General features: G+C 41.1%; 1 protein-coding gene across 2 annotated transcripts in view; it reads left to right on the forward strand.

Moving 5' to 3' along the window:
• LOC100563069 (laminin subunit beta-1) overlaps positions 1-27,010 on the forward strand; it is an 86,827-nt gene that overhangs the window by 22,053 nt on the left and 37,764 nt on the right. For both annotated transcript variants that reach the window (XM_062973772.1, XM_062973771.1), the window contains exons 3-16: positions 2,199-2,377; positions 4,523-4,646; positions 7,992-8,065; positions 9,733-9,921; positions 11,336-11,399; positions 11,974-12,176; positions 12,857-12,977; positions 13,916-14,104; positions 15,956-16,135; positions 18,573-18,685; positions 20,362-20,441; positions 23,335-23,491; positions 26,166-26,318; positions 26,473-26,631. In XM_062973772.1, the coding sequence (XP_062829842.1) occupies positions 2,199-2,377; positions 4,523-4,646; positions 7,992-8,065; positions 9,733-9,921; positions 11,336-11,399; positions 11,974-12,176; positions 12,857-12,977; positions 13,916-14,104; positions 15,956-16,135; positions 18,573-18,685; positions 20,362-20,441; positions 23,335-23,491; positions 26,166-26,318; positions 26,473-26,631 (1,985 nt within the window). The remainder of the gene's footprint in view (positions 1-2,198; positions 2,378-4,522; positions 4,647-7,991; positions 8,066-9,732; positions 9,922-11,335; positions 11,400-11,973; positions 12,177-12,856; positions 12,978-13,915; positions 14,105-15,955; positions 16,136-18,572; positions 18,686-20,361; positions 20,442-23,334; positions 23,492-26,165; positions 26,319-26,472; positions 26,632-27,010) is intronic.

A 27,010-nucleotide genomic window follows, 5' to 3' on the forward strand; every position in this document is an offset into this window, starting at 1 on the left:
TGTCACAGGTGGCATTTGGGATATCATCAAAAGACAGCAAATGCAGGTTGCGGACCCCTTGGGACCTGCAATGTTTTGGATTTCGTTTTTGGCTTTTTTTTTATGAGTAAAGGTAAAGGTGTCCCCTGACGTTAAGTCCAGTCATGTCTGACTCTGGGGGTTGGTGCTCATCTCCATTTTTAAGCCAAAGAGCTGGCGTTGTCCATAGACACCTCCAAAGTCATGTGGCCGGCATGACTGCATGGAGCGCCGTATATATACATATATAACAAGATATCTCAGAGATGGGACCTAAATCTATACGTGATGTTCACTTATGTTTCATATACACACATATACAGCCTGAAAGTAATTTTTTACAATATTTTAAGTAATTTTGCTCATGGCACAATATTTGTGTACATTCAACCATCAGAAAGCAAAGGTGTTATTGACTCCAGCTAGATCCACAGAATGCAGCCTGGAACTGCATGATATAGTCAGTGTAAACTCATTGAACTGCATTTAACTATGTTATATGAGCCTACACTGGTTTCAAACTGTATTATAGGGCAGTGTAGATGGGGCCTTAGACACCCATGTGGACAATTTTGCCATTTTTATTCTGTGTTTTTTTGTGTGCGAATTTTTGACATTAGCTCTTTCAATATTCATTCTTGACATTAATTATTAAAATGATGTAACAGCTATTGCATTGTGCAAGAGAGTAACATATGTGGATTCGTGTATATATACACATATAACAGTATAGTGATTTTATTGCTAGTATTGCCTTAAGTATAAATGAACTTTTTATGGGGGAAGAGAGCACTGTAAGAGAGAAAAGAGCAAACAAAGTGATAAAAGGTCTCCAGAGCAACTGGAGTTCAGTATTTCGGGTTTTTAGCTTGGAAGAAAGAGTCGAGTAAGAGTTTTATGAAATTGTGTAAAAGTAAAGGCTTCCCCTTGATATTAAGTCTAATCAAGTCCGACTCTGGGGGTGGTACTCATCTCCATTTCTAAGCTGAAAAGCCGGCGTTGTCCATAGACACCTCCTAGGTCATGTGGCTGGCATGACTGGATGGAGTGCTCTTACCTTCCTGCTGAAGCAGTGCCTATTGATCTACTCACATTTGCATGTTTTCGAACAGCTAGGTTGGCAGAAGCTGAGGCTAACAATGGGAGCTCACCCCACCCCATGGATTTGAACTGCCAATGTTTCGGTCAGCAAGTTCTGCAACTTAGCGATTTAATCCTGTGCACCATTGCAACCTGAAATTGTGTATGAGGTGAAAAAAGTGAATAAGAAATTGTGTATGATGTGAAAAAGTGAATATTAATACTAATATTAGAACTAGAAGCCTTTCAATAAAACTGAATAGTGAGGGACTCAGGACAAATAGGAAAAAAGGTATTTCTTTATTGCTGTGTGCCTTCAAAACATTTCTGACTTTTGGTGAGCCTAAGATAGGGTTGCCATCAGGGCAAGGGGGGGTTATCCTGAAGATTTGTTCAGTGGGAATTTGCCACTGCCCAAGTTTCTCCAGTGGATTTCGTGGCCAAATAGGGATTCAAACCCTGTTCTCCTGGCATCCCAGGCCAAAACAAACATACACGCTTTTCTTCTTAATATAAAATGGGATTGTAATATCTACCAACTTGGATAGTTTTAAAAGGGGACAAGACCCAAGGGGACTAGAGAAGATGAAGCTATTAGTGGCTGTTATTGACAATTTTATATTTTCTCCAGTATCAGAGGCTCCAGTATAGTATAAGTCCTGTTTTTTGTGGATATATTCCCAAACTTTGCAAAGATATACAAAACTCTGGATAATAGTAAACTCAATTGAAATTAAAGATGTCCATCCAAGAATACCACAGAGTTATTCAGGAGGATCTAGGAAACAACTATAACTGTTGAAAGTGAATAAATGAAACCATGGGTACTGGTCATACAGTGGTCATATTATATATATATTTCTGTTGTATCAATTGTTGAGGGACATGATGGGGTTGGTGCAGTTTCAGGTATGCTACTGAACTTCTCATAGGCAATGTGATGAAGGAAAAATGCTCAACTAGGTAAGTCATCATATTAACATGTTTGTTTGTTTGTTTGTTACTTTTGGTTTCTTTTGGAAGAATCCATCCTAAGGCCAGGTGCCTCAAAATATCTTGGAATGATGTTGGGCTATTTTTCCTTCTTCTTTTTCAACCAGTCCAGGTAGCTGATGCTCAAGGTCCCGAAGAGCCTGACCTGTTGTATCATGGCTGTTTAGAGGGGAGCTGCTACCCGGCCACCGGAAATCTTCTCATCGGGAGGGCTCAGAGCTTGAGCGCCACCTCAACATGCGGCTTGGAAGGCCCTCAGGACTACTGCATTGTCAGCCATCTACAGGTAATGCTCTTCGAGGACAGATCTGGGAGTATAAATTGGCAAAGAGTCTCGTCAAAGGGACTGATCGGCAGGGCAACAGTATTTCCTGCATATGTGTTTACAGAACATTCTCACGTGGATGTGTAACCTTTTAAAAAGCCCTGCAGAAATGTGAAAATCCACAAGGAGAGGCAGATGGTAAACATCATCATCATCATTATTATTTTATTATGACACAGCAAACAAGATAGATATGCTGGATTTCGTATCACAAAATCACAAGTCAAACACTTCCCAAGCGTTTAGGACTGTGTGATGTATTTTCAGATGATGCATGCAGATCCCAGTAGGGTGGCCTTTTGCAGTTGGCAGATCGTAATTTTGTCAATATCTATTGTTTCCAAATGCCGGCTGAGATCTTTTGGTACGGCACCCAATGTGCCAATCACCACCGGGACTACCTGTACTGGTTTCTGCCAGAGTCTTTGAAGTTCAATCTTGAGGTCCTGATAGTGGCTGAGTTTTTACTGTTGTTTTTCATCCATTCAACTGTTACCTGGTATGGCGACATCTATTATTATTATTATTATTATTATTATTATTATTATTATTATTATTATTATTTGAAACACAACAAGATGAGTCCACAGCAGACACTCTGCTGGCTGTTGTATTGGATCATTGTCGGACACTTCCCAAGTGTCTAGGACTATGTGATGTATCGGCGAATAATGCGTGCAGATCCCAGTAAGGTGGCCTTCTGCAGCTGGCAGGTGGTAATTTTGTCAGCTCCGATTGTGTTTAAATGCAAGCCAAGTTCTTTAGGCACTGCACCCAGTGTGCTGATCACCATTGGGACCACCTTGACTGGCTTGTGCCAGAGTCTTTATAATTCGATCTTTAAATCCTCATATCGTGTCAGCTTTTCCAGTTGTTTCTCCTCAGTCCTGCTGTCACCTGGGATTGCAACATCAGCAATCCATACTTTGTTTTTTAACACAATCATGAGGTCAGGAGTATTATGCTCCAAAACTCTGTCTGTCTGAATTCGGAAATCCCAGAGTAGCTTGACATGTTCATTCTCTGTAACTTTTTCCGGCTTGTGATCCCACCAGTTCTTTGTCGCAGGCAGATAGTTTTTGTGGCCCAAGTTCCAATGAATCATCTGAGCAACAGTGTTATGTCTCTGCTTGTAGTCTGTGCGGTCTTCTTACAGCATCTGAGGATGTGATCTATTGTTTCATCTGCTTCCTTGAAGAGTCTACATTTGGGATCTGTCGTCGACTTTTCAATTTTGGCTTTGATGGCATTGGTTCTAATGGCTTGTTCTTGGGCTGCCAGAATCAGGCCCTCCGTCTCCTTTTTCAAAGTTCCATTTGTGAGCCACAGCCATGTTTTTTCGTTGTCAATTTGGCTCTCTATTATTATTATTATTATTATTATTATTATTATTATTATTATTATTATTATTACTACTACTACTACTACTACTATTATTATTATATTTGATACACAGCAAGATTAGTACACAGTAAATAAGATCACTATGCTGGCTTTTGTATTGGATCACACATTGGATACTTCCCAAGTGTTAGGACTATGTGATGTATCGGCGAATAATGTGTAAAGATTCAAGTAGGATGGACTTTGGCAGCTGACAGATGGTGATTTTGTCAATGCCAATTGTTTTCAAGTTCTGGCTAAGGTCTTTAGGCACTGCGCCCAGTGAGACGATCACCATTGGGATCACCTTTACGGGTTTGTGCCAGAGTCTTTGCAGTTAGATCTTTAAATCCTTGTATTGTGTAAGCTTTTCCAGTTGAGGGGGAAAACGAAGGGGCCTGAGGCTGTTAGGAATGGTGGGAGTTGAAGTCCAAAACACCTGGAGGGCCCAAGTTTGCCCATGCCTGGGTTAGTGGCTCCCATATCTGTGGAGTAATGAATCCACTCTGGATTTCTTTCCAAACTTGAAAGGAATTCTCCAAGGTGCTGAACCACCTTTGAGGGCTGGGTCCATCACCTTGGATAAATTTTCTAAAGTTTGGACTAAATCCAAGTTGGATTTACTGTCCCATGACATGGAACTCACCACCTGGCACTGTGCAGCACCTGGTTGTCTCCAAGCCTTTGGCAACGTTTAATGATCCATTGTGTGTAACTTGACAGGACTCTGAGAAATGCTTCCTGTGCGACTCTCACTCGGCCTCCCTGCGCGAAAACCACCACATTGAGAATGTCATCTACCTGAGTGGCCAGGATGGGGAGCAGACCTGGTGGCAGTCGGAGAATGGTAAGAGGCAGAGCAAGATTCAAACATTTATTTACTTGTATTTGGCACTAGCCCTTCAGAGTAACTCCTTGATAAACTGAGACCCAGACATAAGCTACCAAACAGTAAATAGACATCCTTATTGCCATGCCCTTCTTTTGTTTACTGTGCTCAAGTTCATTGGCAGCTGCTTCAAAGGTGATGAACAAGCTTCTTTTTCCTCACAAGGAAGGCCAGGAACAGAGCTATAATTCGTCAGGGTGTAACATCAACTCCAGGCAACAGATTTTGGAGGTCATGAAAGAGCAATACATCATATCCTCCAATTCACCCAAACTAGCTCTACCACTATCTTCTTATATTGGTTTCTGAAACTTGTACAGTTAATTGAAACTAAAGAACAATGATAAGCCAAAAATACACTACAATGGAGTTGTCATAAGTTGGAAGTAACTGGGAGGCATGAGGTGACAAATAAAAACAAACCAAAATGCATTCGTACACATCTTCCATGACATGCAATTTTACCTGAAGTCATATGTACATCAGTGAATATTCTTTAAAGTGCTTTGAAAATGGTATTGTAGAGCTATTGTTGCCTGTGGGCGCTTGCATTTGTGCCTCTTTCTGACTTACTGTGGTTTGCAGTTAAACCACAGTTGCGGTTTCAGGTGTTTGAAGTCCTAGGGAGAGGAGCCTAGAAACTGAACCACAACAAACGAAAAAATGAAGGTACATAGCCACAGGCTATAACAGTTCTCCCAACCCATTTTCGATGCTCTGAAATAAACTGCACTGCCTGAGGCACCATCTAAAGGAATATGTGAGCATAGCCAGACGTGGGTGGAAGAAAAATGGCCGAGGAGAAGGCTGGCATCATAACCTGCATCCAAGAGCACACAAGAGGTGCTTGCAGAGCTTGGCTACGTTGTGTTTTGTACTACAACACCAGAACCTTTCAAACAGCCATGCCATTGGAATAGGTTGCTTCGATGTTGGTGGGTGAGTGGTGAATCTGTTCCAGGTTTGAATTATAACTTTAAAAGTGCTGTCTGTGGTGCTGAAATTGTTTCCAACCTTCTTCTGCCATGCAGGAACACACACTCAAAACACTCCCGACAGACGGCCATCCAGCTTGTGATTAAAAACCTCCAGAGAAAGAGACTCCACTACACTCTCAGGCTGCATATTCCACTGCCAAACAGCTCTTACTGTCAGGAAGTTTATTTATTATTTATTTACAGTATTTATATTCCGCCCTTCTTACCCCGAAGGGCACTCAGGGTGGATCACATTACACATATAAGGCAAACATTCAATGCCTTGACATAGAACAAAGACAAAGACAAACACAGGCTCCGAGCTGGCCTCGAACTCATGACCTCTTGGTCAGAGTGATTGGTCTCAGCTGGCTGCAGCTGGCTGCTCACCAGCTTGTGCCACAGCCCGGGCCTGTTCTTCCTAATATTTAGGTGGTAGTATTTTTGTACAGTTTGAATCCCTTGCACTATCCTGGTCTCCAGAGCAGCAGAAGACAAGCTTGCCCCCTCCTCAATGTCACGTCCTTTCAAATATTTAATCATGGTTATCATGTCCTTTCTCAGCCTTCTATTCTCTAAGCTAAACATCTCCATTTCCCTTATCCATTCCTCATAAGGCTTCATTTCCAAATCTTTGGTTGCCCTTCTCTGGGCATGTTCCAGCTTGTCCTTCCTCAATTGTGGTGCCCAGAATATGACACAGGGTTATTCCAGGTGAGGTCTAACCAAAGCAGAATAAAGGGCGGCTAGGATTTCCCTCAATCTAGACACAGTGCTCCTATTGATGCTGTCTCAAATCACATTGACTTTTAAAACTGCTACATCGTACTGTTTTCTCATGTTCAGCTGGTGATCTACTAAGACTCCTAGATCTTCACATATACAGATTTCAAGCCTGGTGTCACCCATCCTTTCTATGAGCATTTCATTTAAATTGTACTCTACATTTCTCCCTGTTGAAATTCATTTTGTTAGTTTGTTCAGGTCATTTTGGGTTCTCATTCTGTCTCCTGGGGAATTAGCTATCCCTTCCAATTTGATGTCATTTGCACATTTGATAAACAGGCCCTCTAAACCTTCATCTAAATCATTAGTAAAGATGTTGAACAGTACTGGCCCCAGGATCGAACCCCAAGGCACTCCACTAGTCACTTCTTTCCAGGATGAAGAGGAACCATTGGTGAGCATCCTTTGGGTTCATCCAATCAACTAATTCTCAATCCACCTCACAGTTGCATTATCCTAGATTTTATTGCCTTCTTTATGAGAATGTCATGGGGAACCTTGTCAAATACCTTACTGATTTCAAGATATGCTACATCCACAGCATTCCCTGCATATACCAAACTTGTAACTGGGGGAAGTGGTTCAGGGCACCTTTAACAGAATTTTAAAATTTTGAATTAAAACCTGGAGAAATTATACCATCCACTGGCATAGAAGTCACTGAGCACTGTTGATGCCATAATAGCTATAGCAACAACAGGTCCTGTCTCAGTGTCAGTCTGTTTTTCTGATACACTTTATTTCGTCCCTCAGTTGAGAATAACCTCATTGTTATCCCACCTGACTTTCTTACTAAATGCAGTACTTTATTTATCTACCTCATACCACAGGTTTTATAATTCTTTGCACTTTGGCCCAGTTTGCCTTCATCTAAAGTTTTTTGTACTGTTTTATACTATGTTTTATTATGCTACTGTTACTATTTTATTGCTTTACTATGTTAGTTTTGTATGCATTTTATTTTGTTTTATTGTATTTGTCTGGGCTTGGCCCCATGTTAGCCGCCCCGAGTCGCTTTGGGGAGATGGAGGTGGTGTACAAAAATAAAGTAGTTGTTGTTGTTGTTGTTGTTGTTGTTGTTGGTGTTATTATTATTAAAAAGGTAAGCTTTCTAATGTCTAGGTTGAGAGCTCTAATAAGTTATCCTTCTCTTCATGTCTTAAAAGGAGAGCAAGGATACATTAAGTATGCCCCATTTGGGTCCCATTTGCCCAGCTTTGCAGACCCCCATGTATGGCAAGATAAAGAGTTGCAGTGGAGAGAATCTCCTATGTTTATATGAACAGGGATCTAAATCACATGTGAAATCACCACTAGTATAGCATGTTGTTTGAAAAGGTAACTTTTTAGATTACAACTCCCAGAATCCTCCAGCCAGGATGATTAAAAGCAGGGTTCTGGGATCATGAAGCCAACAATGTGGACAGCATGATAGAAGGGTGGAGCCTCTACTCTCTCCTTCATTTCCTAAAGCAAAGAACACTTGAGCAGAGCTCTTGAAGGAGATCTTATTTCTGTCTCTCTCTCTCTTGTGTTCCAGGTGTTGAAGAGGTCAGCATCCGCTTGGACTTGGAAGCCGAGTTCCATTTTACTCACCTCATAATGAAGTTTAAGGTACCTAAACCTCTGTGTAGGCACAGAACTATATTAGATGGCTTCATTGGAGCTTGCATAAAATTATAAACTCATAGAACCACAGGGTTGGAAGAGACTCCAAGGGCCATCCAATCCAACCCCATTCTGCCATTGGGAAAATATATCCAAAATACTCCCAGCAGGTAGTGACCCAACCTCTGCTTAAAAACCTCCAGAGGAGATTCTGTTGGTGTTTTGTTGATATGTGGTGAAATGTTTAATCTATTGTTGCTGTGGAAGTGTGTGTTTTTTGTTCCAGCAAGCATTCCACCAGTCAAGAGGTTAATTGCAGTGAGCCCTGATTGATTGCTAGAAGGGCAAAAGAAAAAGACTTCATTCTTTGTCGGTGTCACTTTCGCCATTGCCTAAGTGGTCTGACGAGTGAGCAGAGGTGAGACCTGACTCATCCATCAGTCAGGGTCTCCGGTTCCCTGACAGATTCCACAATGCTCCAAGACAGCAACATATTCCACAGTTGAACAGCTCTTACCATCAGGACATTTTTCCTAATATTTTGGTGGAATCTTGTTTTTGGCAGGTGGAATGCATTCCTTCATGTTGCAGTCTCTAGAGCAGCAGAAAGCGAGCCTGCTCTCTCTTCTTTATGACAGCTTTTCAAATATTTAAACATGTCTATCAATAAGGGACATTATATGGGATATTATTGTGTGCATATATTTCAGTTTTAGCACATACCCTTCTATTTTCACAGGGCATTTAAGTTTTCAGACATTTAGTGTCAATTATGGAATTCTTCCCAATGCACAATATCAAGTTTTGGAACGGCCATTCTCATAAGAACAGACAGCAAGGGAGGAAAGGATTAATTTCTCCCTTTCCATCAGCGGTGTCTATAGAATCTCCAGTTTAATTGAATTGCATGAGTCTACACCAGTGGTTCTCAGCCTGTGGGTCCCCAGGTGTTTTGGCCTACAACTCCCAGAAATCCCTGCTAGTTTACCAGCTTTTAGGATTTCTGGGATTGAAGGCCAAAACATCTGGGGACCCACAGGTTGAGAACCACTGGTCTACACTATTGTATTAATGTATTGCTTTTATGTTGTGTAATATGCAGCACTGAATATTGCCATTATGTACATCGCTCTGAGTTCCCTGCAAGGGTGAGAAGAGCGGGATATAAATAGAGTAAATAAATAAATGCACTGACCATATAATGCAGTTCAATCTGAATTAAAATGGCAGTGTAGATGGAGCCTTAGATTCAGTTCTCTATCAGTGTTTGGACATCCCAAAGTGTTTCAGTAAATTATTTTGCCTATTGCATGTAGAGTCTTTGCACACACAAAAATGCTTGCAGATGATTGTGTGTTAGTATACATTAAAAAAATGAAACCCAAATCAAACCAAAACATCAAATCTACAACTCTACAAGGTGTATTTCTGTGCAGAATAATTTACAGAAATATATTCAGGATGAGTGAATACCAAAAGAAAACTGCAGAATTCTCACCACTTCGTTTTTCTTCCCAATTAGATTTTCCAAAGATCAGGTTTTGGGGCTCGGAGATGAATAGCTGCAAATACTGACTTGATGAATGGATTTGGGGTAGTGATGAAGGAGGGCAGCTATGCTGAGGAAAGGATGATGAAACCCAGCTTTCTATTTTGTGCTCTCTTTCCTGCAGACCTTCCGCCCAGCTGCCATGTTGATTGAGCGGTCATCCGATTTTGGGCGCAGCTGGAAAGTGTATCGCTACTTTGCCTTCAACTGCTCCAAACTCTTCCCTGGCATCCCCACTCAGATTCCAGCACACGTCAACCAGGCAGTCTGTGACCAGCGATACTCAGAGATTGAGCCCTCCAGCCACGGTGAGGTCAGTACATAGCCATGCGGCTCGGAGGTTCGGAGAGCTGCAGAGCTGCAGAAGGGCAGCATCAGCTTGTGAAAGGCCACATCTGCCCTGCAATATAGTGTGCTTTGAAATTCAATCATTATATGATCAGTGTAGAATCATATAATGCAGTTTGACTGCATTATATGGGTCTATACCAGGAATGATCAAACTTTGGCCCGCCAGGTGTTTTGGACTTCAACTCCCAAAATTCCTAACAGCCAGAATTGTGGGAGTTTGAAGCCCAAAACACCTGGAGGGATGAAGTTTGCCCATGCCTGGCCTACACTCACCAAAGAATGCAGTTTCAAATGCGTTATATGTTACTGTAGGTGGAGACCTCTGTTTGTCATTTCTGACTGTGACTTAATCATACTTTACTAGCCACTCTGTAATATCCCCAACCCAAGCCCCATCTATACTACCAAATAATGATGTCTGACTGCACTGAAAAGCATTCTATGGCAGTGTATAATGAACTGCATTATATGGCAGCTTAACTGTATTGAACTGCATTATATGAGTTTATAGTATCACATAATGCAGTGTAGATTCACATCAGCTAAATTGCATTACATGACAGTGTAGATGAGGCCCTAGTTTGTCTTTCTGTCCAGATGCTAGAACAGCAATTGAAGTTTTCGTTCTACACTAAAGTTCAGAGAAAGGGTTATAACAGAGTAACAGAACATAGGTTTCCTCAACAGCAGATTCTGGATTCAGTCCAGGTTGAGCAGTGATAGACTGCTGCCTGAAACCTTGGGCACTTCTACACTGACTATTTAATGCAGTTTCAAACCATTATTAAAGTAAGTGGTTTCACTGTGCAGATGATTACATCGAAAACCCTGGAGCCAGTTTGAGACCCAAATGGTCCACAAGCCACAGAGCACTGATACGCATTAAGAGCTTCCTTTCGCACACTTTCATGGGACTTTGTAGAGTCCACGACATGCAAGTGTGGAGAAGAACAAACCACAGACCACTTACTACAATGCAGCCTGAGCCTTGCCACATGCACAATGAAGGACCTTCTCCCAGCAACACCAGAGGCACTCAAAGTGGCAGCTTCTGGTCAAAGGAAATGTAGTATAATGCCAAGTTTTAAACTTCGTTTGTGGTTTTTCTATACACTATAACTGTATTCTCAATTCACTTCTTACATGATAAATAAATAAATGGGAGTTTGTTGTGTGGCTGCCACAGCTAGCTTTGAACTGCATTAAATGGATTGGTGCAAACAGATTGGTGCATTCGGACTCATGCCCTGACTACCCAGCTTGGTAAACTCCAGAGTGCCTCCAAATGCCTTCCAGGAAATGTACTCCCTCTGCCTTGCTTCGCTTTATTACATTTGGGAAGATTTGTGTATGTTCTTCTTATTCTTATTCTGCAGGTAATTTTCAAAGTGCTGGACCCAGCTATAAAAGTAGAGGATCCCTACAGCCAGGAAATCCAAGGTACCGCTGCGAATAGAAAGAGCAAAAACAGAAGTAGGACTTGGAGATTGGAGTCCTTGTTAAAAATGCTACCTTTTGGAAACAATCTCCACAGACAGATATCAAATTTGTAGGATCAAGCTGAAAATGGGAGACCTGGGGCCCTTCCACACAGCCATATAACCCAGAATATCAAGGCAGATAATCCACAATATCTGTTTTAAAGTGGGTTAAACTGCCATATAATCTAATGACAGAAACTATGTCTGGTTGCCGGTTGATATTATTATTTATTGTTACAATATTGTTGTTTTTATCCTGTTTTTATCTTATTTTTATATTGTGTATTGCTTTTTATGTATTTTTATTTTTATTGTGTTGCGGGCCTTGCCCCATGTAAGCCGCCCCAAGTCCCCTTGGGGAGATGGTGGTGGGATATAAAAATAAAGTTCTTCTTCTTATTATTACTATTAATAATTATTATTAGTTCAATGTGGATTTTATACAACTATGTGGAAGGGGCCATAGAGGATTGAAGCCATAGGAATTAAAGAGCCAAAACTATGTACCAACAAATGGTTCCTCTCCCATCCAGATTTGTTACGTGTCACCAATTTGCGAGTGAACTTCACAAAGCTGCATACTCTGGGGGACAACCTCCTGGACTCGCGACTTCAGGTGCTTCAGAAATACTACTACGCTGTGTATGAGCTGGTGCTGCGTGGAAGCTGCTTCTGCTATGGACATGCCTCAGAGTGCGCTCCTTTGGCTGGAGTGACAAACCTAGTTGAAGGCATGGTAAGGCACATGAGGCGGGTTTAGGGTTGGGAATATGAATGGGAGACCAAGGCATTCTTATAGTCAGGAAGAGAGGATAATGGGTTGAATACAGTATATTGAGTACAATATAATGTCATTTCACTAGTCGTCTACCCTGGAATGGGCCTTTTTTATAATATTACTACGTACCCAGCATTGCCTGGGTTGAGTATTTCATCATGCTGTTTATTAGAAACAGATATTGTTTTTTTTCGGATTTTATGAATGATGATGATTCTATTAAAAAATGTATAACCTTATAATGGGACCATTTATAAAATCATAGAGGTGATGGTGTACAACTCTCAACAGCCCAAGAGCTGGTTAGGACTCCCATCATCCTCTATCAATCTCTCCAAACCCCACCAGTATATTAAGTCGGTCATGATGAGTATATGTACAAAGTTTGACCCACAACTATAATTGGCAGGATTCACATGGCTCTACAAATGTGAGTGGATTACAACTCCAATCATCCTCTGTTATAAGCTCCCAAACTCTACCTGTATTTAAAGTTGGTCAAGATGAATATGTGTGTCTCACCAAAATATAATTCCCATTGTTCCATGGCATTGAACCATGGCAATTAGAGTGGTGTCAAACTGCATTGATTCTGCAGTGTAGTTGCACTCTCCCTGATCCATCTCCTTTTGCTCCAGATCCATGGCCGATGCGTCTGCAAGCACCACACAAAAGGCCTCAACTGTGAACTCTGCAAGGACTTTTACCAGGAGTTGCCTTGGAGGCCAGCTGAGGCCCACGATTCACACGCCTGCAAAGGTGAGCGGGTTGGTGTCTGTACTGAATTATATAGTCTAACAGCTGACAGGAACAAATATATCCCTGAAGGAGGAGATCTTTATATTCTGGAGAGGCTAGCATCCTTGGTTTTAGGTCAGAGAAGCTCAGCTATTTGTAGATAAGGAATAGAGACCAACCACAACATGGTTATAGGGCTGCTCAATTAAGGATGCTTTATTTTTCTGGGCTGTGATCTAAATAATAGGCCAAATGTATTGGGCTAACTGGAAAAATAGAATCACCTTGAGTCAATGAGTGCATCTATATTGTAGAATTAATGCAGTTTGACACCACTTTAACTGCCATGATTCAATGCGATGGAATCATGGGAGCTGAAGTTTTACAAGGACTTAAGCCGTCTCTGCCAAAGAGTGCTGGTTCCTCATCAAATTACAACTCCCATGACTCCATAGGATTGAGGGAAGGTTGTTGTGGGGGTGTCAAACTGCATTAATTCCACAGTATGGATGCATCCTTTGCCTCTTTTCATGTGTTTCCAGTCCTTGTTCTTTTCCGTGTTCGAAATAAACACACCCATTCATTCAGTGGAAGGTGTTCTCAGAAACAGCCTGCTGAAAAACACACATAGGATACATCTTCTACACTATAGAATGACTGCAGTTTAATACCACTTTAATGTCTGTAACAAAATGCTATGGAACCCTGGTATTTGTAGCTTGCTGAGGCACCAGCACTCTGACAAAGAAGGCTAAAAAACCTACAATTTGATAGACCCAGAGCATTGTCATGGTGGTTAAAGTGATGGCAAACTGCAATTAATTCTCCACTGAAGATTCACTCTTTATCTCTTCTCTATGGATACTACAAGTCCTCATTGTTTTCTGTGATGAAGAAATGTGTGTATGTGCATGATGTTCCGGCAACACCACTTGTAACAGTGTTGAGTTTCTCTGCAGAGTGCAACTGCAATGAGCACTCACATAGGTGCCACTTTGACATGGCCGTGTACCTGGCCACGGGCAACACCAGCGGCGGGGTCTGTGATGAGTGCCTGCACAACACCATGGGGCGCCACTGCCAGCTCTGCAAGCCCTTCTACTATCGCAACCCAATGGCTGACATCCGCGCAAGCACTGCCTGCATCCGTGAGTATTCCCTCATTCTAATGCAGCGGTGTTAAGCTCCAGAAGATATTAACCTCAGACTCATCCTGGAGGACCTAGAGATCCCTAGAAAGATATTCTCTCAGGTTTATAAAGCGTGTTTTATTTTTTTCAACTTTTATGGGGATTCTGTTCTCCTATCCCGCTTAACCCCGTAAAAATTGAATGTCTACTATATTACAATTGTGTAGCGTATAAAGGGCAGTATTGCTAACAAAAACGTTGCCAGTTTCTTATTACCAGTTGTGGAGATGTGTTGTTTTTATTTAATTATATATATATTACAACTGCTGCCACCAAATTATAAAGATGTTTTTATTAAAACGCTGCCACCAGATGTAAGGATGTTTATAATGCGGCCACCAGATGTAAAGGGGATTATCAATGCTTGCCACCACTATGGGAAGATGTAGACACTAGCTACTCAGAGAGGAGACCTTTTAAATTTTGTTTTTATTCTTTCTTCTTGTTTGCTTTTGATGGTAATATATGTGACAGAAGCTGAGATGTTTAAAAGAACAATAACATGTTTATTCAGGCACAAAGCTTAATGGTTACAATAACTTTCTCTTTAGAGGCATTTTAGTTAACAGTTGCAAAGCTAGAATGAGGTGTTTCAAACTTCTTAAAATGTCACTTCTTTCTCTACTGCTTTTAAACTGCAGTCACCCTGTGAATTACAATCACAGATTATCTGTTCCTTATCAGGAGACAGACTACCTTAAAATAAGTCAACAAACCTATTTTAAACTGACTCAAAAATAAGCAATTGAGTCTCCCTGATCCCTTCACTGTACCTCATCAGGGCACAGACTAACTGCTTCTTTTTCAAACCTGCACTTCTCCACCAAAACGGCAGTTGGCTCCGCCCACTTCTCCATGGCAACCAACTCTTGAGTGCAGAGATGCCATAACTGAAATATTGACCCTTTTAAAACACAATTAAACATGACATCTGTAAACTAAAAATTTTCACACTTCATTACACCAGTATTTTATCATTAATTTAAATTAATTCAGTTTTATTTCTCCTCCATTATTTGTGGGCCCAGCATGACATGTGCTAAATTATTATTGAAGAATCTGGCTAGAATGACTCTGATTCCTGCTCCTTTGGATAGTGGCAGGATTTATGAAAAGGGACAAGTTTATCCCAATTTCCTGACTGAAAACCTAGAATCATAGATTTGGAAGAGACCTCATGGGCCATCCAGTCCAACCCCCTGCCAAGAAGCAGGAAGATGACATTCAAAGCACCCTCGACAGATGACCATCCAGCCACTGCTTAAAAGCCTCTAAAGAAGGAATTGGGCACAGTGTGATTCCAGGTGTGGTCTGACCAAGACAGAATAGAGAGGTAGCATGACTTCCCTGGATCTAGACACTAGACTCCTATTTATGCAGGCCAAAATCCCATTGGCTTTTTTAGCTACTGGATCACATTGTAGGCTCATGTTCAACTTGTTTTCCACGAGGACTCCAAGGTCTTTTTCACACGTACTGCTGTCGAGCCAGGCATCCCTCATTCTATATCTTCACATTTCATTTTTTCTGCCTAAGTGGAGTATCTTGCATTTGTCCCTGTTGAACTTCATTTTGTTAGTTTCGGCCCATCTGTCTAATCTGTTAAGATCATTTTGGATTCTGCTCCTGTCTTCTGGAGTATTAGCTATCCCTCCCAGTTTGGTGCCATCTGGCATTGTTTGCAGTGGTTGTGTACCTTCTGACTCCGTGGGTTCCTGACTCTGATTCAGCTCCTCATACCTGTCCAAGATAATGAGTGTGATGACTGCAAATTTATCTGTCTCACTATCTCTTCTTTTTGCCCCATAGCCTGTGACTGTGATCCCGTGGGCTCGTTGGATGGTGGCGTGTGCGACAGTCATACAGATGTGTCCTTGGGCATGATCGCAGGGCAGTGCCGCTGCAAAGACAATGTCAAAGGCGTGCGTTGTGACAGCTGCAAAGAAGCCTTCTATGGACTGAGCCAGAACGATCCTCTGGGTTGCCAGCGTTAGTATTGGTGACTGTATAAGAAGGGGCAAACACATCCTGACTTCCTAGGTGTAGGTGGGAAATCTGACCATTGTAGTATGGGTGCAGAACTTGTGAATGATTTGGACAACACAGGCTTTATTGCAGAATCTTAGTGTAAAGATAGATATCATTATAATAGGATAGTGGGACCAGTTGGGAAGCACATTTACTGTTTTTGGTATGATTGTATGTTACTCTCTGTCTCCAGAATCAAGCATCGAGGAAAATTTTAAAAACATTTACAAATGTTATGCATGGTTCTGATTGGCTGGTGTCTGTGCTATGAAGAAAAGTTTTCCGTTCCAGTGTTTAAACATAAATGTTTCCAAACAACCCATAGGCGGCCTTCATAGAGCTTGTGGAGAAGGAATGGAATGGAAGGAACTGGGGCACATTATATCAATACATATTGTATCTGATTTCACGATCTACATACAGGAAACTATCATACTGTTCGCAGGAAGGGGTACATAAGTGAGTGAAAGAGCATGTGATGTGTTGTTGTAAGTTTTCCGGGCTTTATGACCATATTCCAGAAGCATTCTCTCCTGACGGTTCTCTCCCACATCTATGGCAGGCATCCTCGGAGATTGTGAGGTCTGTTGGAAACTAGGCAAGTGGGGTTTATATATCTGTGGAAGATCAAGGGTGGGAGAAAGAATTCTTGTCTGCTTGAGGCAAGTGTGAATGTTGCAATTGACTACCTTGCCTAGCATTGAATAGCCTTGCAGCTTCAAAGCTTGGCTGCTTCTTGTCTGGGGGAATAATTTGTTGGGAGGTGATTAGCTGGCCATGATTGTTTCTTGCCTGGCAATCCCCTCTTTCTGAGTGTTGTTCTTTATTTACTGTCCTGATTTTAGAATTGTTTTACAATACTGGTAGCCAGATTTTGTTCAATTTCATTGTTTCCCCCTTTTTGTTGAAATTGTCCACATGCTTGTGGATTTCAGTGTCATCTCTGTGTAGTCTGACATGGTGGTTGTTAGAGTGGTCCAGCATTTCTGTGTTATCAAATAATATGCTGCGTGCAAGGCTATTCAATGGTAATCAAGGTGGTCAACTGCAACATTCATAATTTCCTCAAGCAGGCAAGTTCTTTCTCCCACCCTGGACATTCCACAGATATATAAACCCCACTTGCCTAGTTTCCAACAGACCTCACAGTCTTAGAAGATGCCTGCCATAGATGTGGATCAAAACGTCAGGAGAGAATGTTTCTGGAACATGACCATACAGCCCGGAAAACTCACAGCATTCCGGCCATGAAAGCCTTCAGCAACACATTACAGTAGAGTCTCACTTATCTAACATAAACGGGCCGGCAGAACGTTGGATAAGCAAAAATGTTGGATAATAAGGAGGGATTAAGGAAAAACCTATTAAACGTCAAATTACATTATGATTTTACAAATTAAACACCGAAACATCAGAATTGACAGAAAAAGCAATTCAGTACACGGTAACATTGTGTAGTAATTACTGTATTTATGAATTTAGCATCAAAACATTGCAATGTTTTGAAAACATTAATTACAAAAACTGACTACTAACAAATTGACTACAAATAAAGATAGAATTGCATAAAATGAACTCACAGTGACAACACTGTTGGAACTTAAATGTGTAAAAGGTTCAGTCTTTGCTGCCTAGAGAAACAGCTGTGGATCCGGGCAGGAGGCAGACTGCATTGGATAATCCAGAACATTGGATAAGCAAATGTTGGATAAGTGAGACTCGACTATATATAATGTTCATTCTTATATAGAGGATATGCAGTGCATTAACAAAAAATCTTAGAACCCTGTTTCTGATGTAAAAATTTGGAGTACCATTCCTAGGTCATCAAGTTATCAGTTTTGAAAATTGCAAAATCACAGAACCATAGATTTTGAAGAGGCCCCAAGGACCATCCCCTTGACATGCAGGAATACCGGGAACACTTAGGTTTAAGTGGAGAGGATAATTTTTATTATCATCTTCAGGCACCAAAACGGATTTATTTGATTGTAATTTCTGGTAGCTGAATGGAGACATTTTGTTCCTTGTACAGTTCCTAGTCTTTTCACCTTATCCCAGTTTCTATTCCTCCTTCTACACACACCTTACATATAGCCTTTGGTTGCTGTCCTTCATGAAACAACTAGAATGAAGCATTCTAAATTATTCCAGGATTATTTCTTTGAATAAAAGCAGGGCATGTGCATTTAGAAAATGAATGACTAATTCATTGAATTTTTTTACTAGAATTTGAAGATTGTGATTGTAGAAATCAGGTGAAGCACAGTATAGGGTGAGCTGGAGTCTATGAGTCTTTAAAACCAGGCCAGGAAACAGTGATACTACAGCATTTGTGCTCAGTAAAGTTGCATTAGAAATCAGGAAACATATAGAAACTGGTGCTATGTGTCTTCAGCCTGCAGGTGTGACCCGCGTGGGATCATTGCAGGAAACAGCCCTTGTGACCATATCAGTGGTGACTGCTATTGCAAGCGTTTTGTCACAGGGCGATATTGCAACCAGTGTCTGGTGAGTAGACGATATAGCATTAGATCAAGGATGTCAAACTCATTTTCATTGGGGACCACACCAGCCTTATGGTTGAGTTCAAAGGGCTGTTGAATCCATGGATGGAGAACTATAATGTTTGTGATCGGTGCTCTTTAGTTTTTTCCCCACTTTGGGTCTCCAGGTGTTATTGAATGATATCTTCCATCACTTTTGATGATCTTCCCTGTGCACTGGGGATCATGAGAATTGCAACCTGCTGGCTTTGAGGTTGGATAAGGGTCAAAGAACATTTTAAAGTCAAACACCATATCCAAAAGCCTTGTATCTACATTCAACCTTACAAAACAGAACAAACTACATTCCTCAAGATGTGACTGTATCACATCTCCCATCAACTCTAATCATGATGCAGATGATGAGCACTTGGTGTCCAGCATCTGGAGGGCCACATGAGATGTCAGGCTGGATTCGGCCCACGGGCCTTGAATTTGACACATGTGCACTAGAACATCTGTTCTTAATGTTTGAGAATGGGGATGATCATAGATCACTCTGAGGCTCCTTCCACATAGCTGTATAAAATCCACATTGAACTATTTATTTATTTATTTTTATTTCCATCATTTCTACCCCACCCTTCTCACCCCAGGGGACTCAGGGCAGCTTACAAAACTGGCATTTAATGCCGAACTATATGGCAATGTGGATTGAGATAACCCAGTTCAAAGCAGAAATTGTGACTTATTGATATTCTGGGTTATATGGCTGTGTGAAAAGGCCCTGAAAATTTTATGAACCAACTGACACTCTTTTCTCCCCAATATGCTATTTTAAAGGAACAGGAAAAAAATAAAAGAAAAAGTAGGTTAATGCACTATGTTTTATAGTTTTAATGGTTTTAATCTACAGTTATATGTTTTTATACATATGTGAGGAATTGAATTCTGTCATTTATTATGTTGTAAACCGCTTTGAGTCTTCCCAAAGCAGTATAGAAATGCCGTTGTTAATAATAATAATAATAATAATAATAATAATAATAATAATAATAGCCTAAAGACCTTGGCCTGCACTTAAAAACAATCGGCACTGACAAAATTACCATCTGTTAGTTGCAAAAGGCCACCCTACTCGGATCTTTATGCACACAGTCCTACACACTTGGGAAGGGTCCAGTGTGTGATGCAATACAACAGCCAACATAGTGATCTTGTTTGCTGTATACTCATTTTGTTGTGTAACTCAGCTGCTATCAGGACCTCAAGATTGAACTTCAAAGACTCTGGCAGAAACCAGTGCAGGCGGTCCCAGTGGTGATGGGAACATTGGGTGCCGTGCCAAAAGATCTCAGCCGGCATTTGGAAACAATAGACATTGACAAAATTACGATCTGCCAACTGCAAAAGGCCACCCTGCTGGGATCTGCGCGCATCATCCGAAAATACATCACACAGTCCTAGACACTTGGGAAGTGTTCGGCTTGTGATTTTGTGATATGAAATCCAGCATATCTATCTTGTTTGCTGTGTCATAATAAAATAATAATAATAATAATAATAATAATAATAATAATAATAATAATAATAATAATAATAATAAATGCTGCACTAGGTTTATAGAATTAATCCCTTGTTAATCTTTTGTGTACCTTGGGACTAATTCCTGCTTATTCTAATGGTTCTCCTCCTTCACAGCCAGAATATTGGGGCCTGAGCTATGACATGACTGGCTGCCGGGGCTGCGCTTGTGACTTTGGAGGGGCTTACAGCAACAGGTAGGAAAAGCAGTGAGAAAAGACTGGCTGGAGGAGGGTGAGTGGAACGGGAGGTCTGTGGATGGCCAACGTCTGTATTCTCAGGGCCATTTTATTGACAGGGGCCCAGGGGATGGAAGTGTATGATCCTGCATAAACTGACTCTGTTGGTAGTGGGCAGGCTCCATAACAAACTGTATGCCATCACGTGGTAAGCAATTCACCCGTCTGGTGCGTATGCTCTCAAGCGTGGCTTTGTACGTACGCATTTGCAGCATTGCTGGAAAAGGTTGCTTAGTGTGCTTTTGCAGTGTTGATAATACCTTTAAACATTTTAACTGCACTTACAGTCCATTGTTTAAATGCGAGTGAGTGTAATATATACTTTTGCAGGTGCCTGTGCCATGCTTGTCTAATACTGTACATTTTGACTTCATTGTGGCCCAGTGTCAAGACAAATATTTATTCATTCATCTGATCATTCGTGCAAAGTGTCAGAAAGGCAAAACTGAGAAGCAAATCTTGCAAGTGTGCGATGTGTGTTCCATTTCTTACAGTCTGGAGATATTTTCCCTTTTCCTAGAAAGAACTCTTGTCTGTTTGAAGCAAGTGTGAGTGTTGCAGTTCTCCACCTTGATTAGCATTGAATAGCTTTGCAGCTTGAAAGCCTGGCTGCTTCCTACCTGGGGGGAATCCTTTGTTAGGAGATGTTAGCTGGCCCTGATTATTTCCTATCTGGATTTCCCCTGTTTTTTTAGTGTTGCCCTTTAGAGTTCTTTTTCCCACCCTGGACCTTACACAGATATATAAACTTCACTTGGCTAGTTTCCAACAGACCTCACAACCTCTGAGGATGCCTGCCACAAATGTAGGTGAAACGTCAGGAGAGAATGCTTTTGGAACATGCCCATACAGTTCGGAAAACTCACAGCAGCCCATGAAAGCCTTCGACAACATATTTAAGTCACACTTTGCATGTACCATAAACCACATTTGGCAAATACATGTGAATTCCCACATTCATTATTCCCAACGTCTCCTTGCCCTCTTGACATATTATCATTACTTACTTACTTAAGTGATCCCTTGTAGCTCGAGGATGATGGTCCTTCAGGTGTAGTGTCTTGGCGGTGGATGCGTAGGTGGCTGTGGAGACATATTATCAATGGACCAATGAAATGAAGATGCTACAATATGCATCTGTCTGACTCAGCATGATGTGGAAGCTGCACCTACCGTGTTTCCCCGAAAATAAGACAGGGTCTTATATTAATTTTTGCTCCCAAAGATATGCTAGGTCTTATTTTCAGGGGATGTCTTATTTTTCCATGAAGAAGAATTCACATTTATTGTTGAACAAAAAAATGAACATTTATTATATACTGTACAGTAGTTGTCATCACAAACCAGCATAACCAGACAAACTGTGAATCCTATCAAGAATTTCTTGTTACTACCAATATTTCCATGTACAACACTCTATGGTACATACATTTACCGATCCTGCATGCTCTGGTGTTCTGTTTGTTGGGCATGCTTCCAAACAAAAACTTAACTAGGTCTTACTTTCGGGGGAGGCCTTATATTTAGCAATTCAGCAAAACTTCTACTAGGTCTTATTTTTCGAGGATGTCTTATTTTCGGGGAAACAGGGTAGCTGGTCACGGAGTATTTTAATTGCTGGTATTGTTTTGTCTGAAGCAGGGCTCAGTTAAGCCAAGCTGGCCCATTGGGAATGGTGCTACACAGGCAGTCTCTATCTCTCTCTTTCTCTCCTATCCCTATCTCTGTACTTGTTTCCATTTCTCTGTATGGCAGCAAGCAGCCCAGAAGTGTCAGCCGTGTCACACTGCACAAATACTGCTGGACTGTGACTTAAACATTCTCAGCCAATGGCTTGAACTATTAGGAGATGCAGTCCAGTAATAACTGGAAGATCACACTGTTCCCATCCCTTGCCTTGCTAGGATTACTAAACTTCTTCATACTTCTCTTTCCTCTCCCCATTATAATGCAGTTTGAACTGCATTATACTGGTCAGTGTAGATTTATATAATGCAGATTGAGCTGCATTGGATTACAGTGCTCCCTCACTTATCACTGGGGTTAGGTTCCAGGACCACCCACGATAAGTGAAAATTCACAAAGTAGGAACACTATATTTATTTTAATATTTATAAATTATTTTAGTAGTTATACACTATTTTAAGTCTTTGTCAACCAATCGTGTGTTGATAAATCGCTGCCTCCTCCTCCCGTTGCCGCTTAGGCTCCTTTTCTCTCCCTTTGGCTTCTCCTTCCTCCCTTCCTTAGGCTGTAAATTGTAGTTTTTTTATGATTTATAATAGTCTTTTAGAGTTTATTGAAAAACCGCGAAACAGCGAATCCGCGAAAAGTGAGGGAACACTATATATATAATACAGTTCAATGCAGTCAATCTACATTCTGAAACTGCATGATATGGCAGTGTAGCTCTGGCCTTACTCATTCCATGCGAGTCCTTGAGATTCATAGTTTTTCACAGCAGAAAGTCACTTTAAAAAATACAGTTTCTACAGTTCTCCAGCCAATATTGCCATTATATTTTGAGGGGTGTTGGTTTAAAAAAAAAATCCCAAGTTCTACTTGGCAGAAATATTGTTAGCCTGGCTCCTTTTGCCCACAATCACTATCTCCAAGAAACAGCCACAAGAGATAAGCATTCGATGATAATGAACAGAAATTCTGTGACTGGGAGTCTATGCTTCAACCCTCTTGAAACAAAGATAAGCCAAGAGTGATTTGAAACATGTACCTTCCCCTCTCCTTCTGCCTTTACTGTTGCCAATTTCATATCCACCCCAGTTGTATAAGCTGTTCAAGAACATACCTGCTATTATAAGTCTTGATTTGGTATCATGCTCTCTGTCTCCAGATGCTCTATGGATGATGGCCAGTGCCCCTGTCGGCCTCACTTCATGGGGCGTCAGTGTGATGATGTACAACCTGGGTTCTTCTGCATGCCATTGGACTATTACATGTATGAAGCCGAACATGCCACAGGTCTCCCTCCAACCCATCAGAGCCTACCGGTGAGTGCACACACAGAGGATGAAGGAGCTGGATTTGGGGAGGAGATGCACAATATCCTCGTCTATACATAGGGTGAAATACATCCAAAAAGCAAGCATTTGTGATTTGGATAGGGGGAATACTTTTGCTTCTTATGAAATTTGTCTACACTTCCCTATATCTCAGGATCTTATCCCAGATTATCTGCTTTGAACTGGATTATTTGAGTCTATACTGCTAGATACACAAGCACCCAGGCCATTCAGGACAGTTTTATACCTCCCTGCTACTTGTAGATACTAATTCAGCTACAAATAACAATCTTGCAAAATCCGCCTACAAAATTCGCCAGGGGATGACGGTTAGGTTACTACAATAACCTAAGTGTTGGTTTCTTTTAAAAGAAACAAAAGGAGTTTTAAAATCATTTAATGCTGAAGTGACATGTTACTACTTATGATAGAGAAAAGATAACAGTTATGTGTTTGCTTGGAAGTAAATGTCACCTAAGTGTAGTAGTCCTCCATATGGGGCCTGAGTATTTGCCATCCAGCTTTGCTGCCTTGCTCAGCCCTGGGCTTACCTTTTACACTAGCACTTTATATCGCCTTACCCCATGGTAATAACTCATAAGACCACTTTTCTAGCAGGCTTATGTTTGGCCTGTGTGGGGGGGGGAACGTGATTGGGAAACTATGTTTTTAATCTGTTTTATTGCATTTATGTGTTTTAACTGTTTTATAATTTGAAATGTTATATTTATTATTTGTATGTATAATGCGGCATTGAATTTTGCCATGGTCTGTAAGCTGCTCTGAGTCCCTTTCGGGGTGAGAGGAGCGGGGTATAAATATAATAGATAGATAGATAGATAGATAGATAGATAGATAGATAGATAGATAGCTGCTACCGTTCCATTACTACCATCAATTGAAAGGTATCACTTTCAATTTAGGAAAAGGTTTATTCCATCACCAGTATCAAAAGAATTGGCAAAAAGACAAACAATTCAGAAGGTGACATGTCATCTAATAGACGAATAACCTCCTGATGAGAAATACAAAAGGAAATTATTCCCTGTTCTTCATGGTACTCAAACACATTGGGAATTACAGATTGGCTTTAGGCTTGAAATATCTCAGTGGATTTGTATGTTCAGTCCTGTAGATTCAAAGTGGAAGTGCTACAGAGTATCTTAGAGAACTTGGGGTGCATGTTATTCCAAAGGGAGATGCAAATTAGCTCTGTGGCAGCTGCACAATGCACAGAGCCATGTGGGCTGATGTGAGCTAAAGCTACTTAATTCTCCCTGGAAATCCAGAGCAAACTTGACTTTGAACCTGTGTAAACACTTGGGCCGGTTCCAAGATGGAACGGGCTGCAAGTATTTACATGGCTATCTCATATTTACTCACCGTCTCCCTCCTGTTCTTGCTGTAGCAGCAGCCAGTAGGCTAGTGTCCATTATTCATTGCCTGGAGTGATATCTTCTGAGGTGCCTTCTTCCCCCCCCCCCCCCCCTTTCTGCAATCAGCCCAATGTTCTGGCCGCCATCGATTCAAGTGTCAAGTGAGGGGCACTAGGCTAAATTTTGCTATTTATAAATTTGCAAGAATCATATCTACATGCTCCCATGAATCCATCGGGTAGTCAGTTTCTGTGCCTCAGATACAACCATCATCAATGTTAGGTCCATTGATAGCATACCAGAGACAACAAGAACTCCGAATTTGTGCGGCATTCTTGTGAAAGCTGGGAACTGCCCAGAAGTGGAGAACACCGAAGTGTCTGGTTTCATGGTGAAGTACAAGGTGCAGCTGACAGAGGTAATGTCAGAAGGTGACAGAGCCAATTTGGAGGCTCAGGCCCCATTTACGCTGCCATATAAAATCCAGATTATCCGCTTTGAACTGGATTATATGGCACTGTATACTCATATAATCCAGTTCAAATCCGATAATATAGATTATCTGCTTTGATAATGTGGATTATATGGCAGTGTAGAAGGGGCCTAGGTGCTTGAATTCCTCAACTACAGTAGAGTCTCACTTATCCAACATTCACTTACCCAATATTCTGGATTATCCAATGCAGTCTTCCTCCTGCCCGGATACACAGCTTTTTCTCTAGGCAGCAAGGACTGAACTTTTTACGCATTTAATTTCCGACAATGTTGTTACTGTAAATTCATTTTATGCAATTCTATCTTTATTTGTGGTCAATTTGTTAATAGCCAATGTTTTGTAGTCAATGTTTTCAATACATTGCGATGTTTTGGTGCTAAATTCATAAGTACAGTAATTACCACATAACGTTACCATGTATTGAATTGATTTTTATGTCGATTTGTTGTAAAACATGATGTTTGGTGCTTAATTTGCAAAATCATAACGTAATTTGATGTTTAATAGGTTTCTCCTTAATCCCTCCTTATTATCCAACATTTTAGCTTATCCAGTGTTCTGCCAGCATGTTTATGCTGGATAAGTGAGACTCTGCTGTATATAGTATAGGACTTTGCACACTAGTTCCAGTGACCATACTGACTGGTAGATACAATTTGAAAAGTGCAATTTCCATATTCTGAATAATACTAAAACCTAGAGTTGGACTCACTGGATCACTAATAGGTGTGACTGTTAGTAACAAGGAGCAACTGATAGTACCATTTTTGAAAATGCCTCTCTGTCATAGGGTGTTTTGCGTCCTGAGACCCCAGTGGACTGTGTGGAGTATTATAATGGAGTCCAAAATGGGCGGAAAGTGCGGCTGCGGCGCCAGCATAGCACCATAAGAGTCTTACAGCAGCGAGGAGCCCTTCGGCGAGCCCGGCAGCTTCAGCAAAAGGTGACTTGTGATTAAGGGGAGAAAGTGGGGTCTGGTAGAAAATAGTGGGAAGACCCCAAACAACTTGCTTCTGATTGTGAGATGGGTTGGAATGACAAATACTGAAGAGCATGTAGAACCCATGACTTTACTAACCATGTGTTTTCACCTACAGCCTGATGTAGAAGTCATACAGCGTGAACATACAGGCCACATGATTACGTGGACGGGACCAGGCTTTGCTCGTGTTCGTGATGGGGCTGGTTTATCTTTCCATATTAGCAACATTCCCTACCCCATGGACTATGACATCCTTCTACGCTATGAGCCAGAGGTATGTGGAAGAAGGGTGTGTGAGGGGGACTATTTGTTATGAGAAAAGATTTAGGTAAGTTCTGTGTACTGAGCAACGTTAGAAAGCACAAGTGTGGGGAATATTGCTAGCACGACAAGAATACTTCCCCCTTTGAATCTAATGCTTTAATCTTTCTAACACCAACAACCATTGTACTTTAAAGTCCTCAGAATTATTCCTGTACAGAAATATTGTGATGATCCTTACAATGCTTCACCAGGTTTTCTCAGCTTTGGGTCTCTAGATGCAGTTAGATCGAATGCGTGCCAGGTTTTCTCAGCTTTGGGTCTCTAGATGCAGTTAGATCGAAAGTACCCCCAAATATACCCACAGTTACTTGAATCTAATGCACCATCAA

This window comes from Anolis carolinensis, chromosome 2 (assembly GCF_035594765.1).
Source record: "Anolis carolinensis isolate JA03-04 chromosome 2, rAnoCar3.1.pri, whole genome shotgun sequence".
NCBI classification, from domain to species: domain Eukaryota; kingdom Metazoa; phylum Chordata; class Lepidosauria; order Squamata; family Dactyloidae; genus Anolis; species Anolis carolinensis.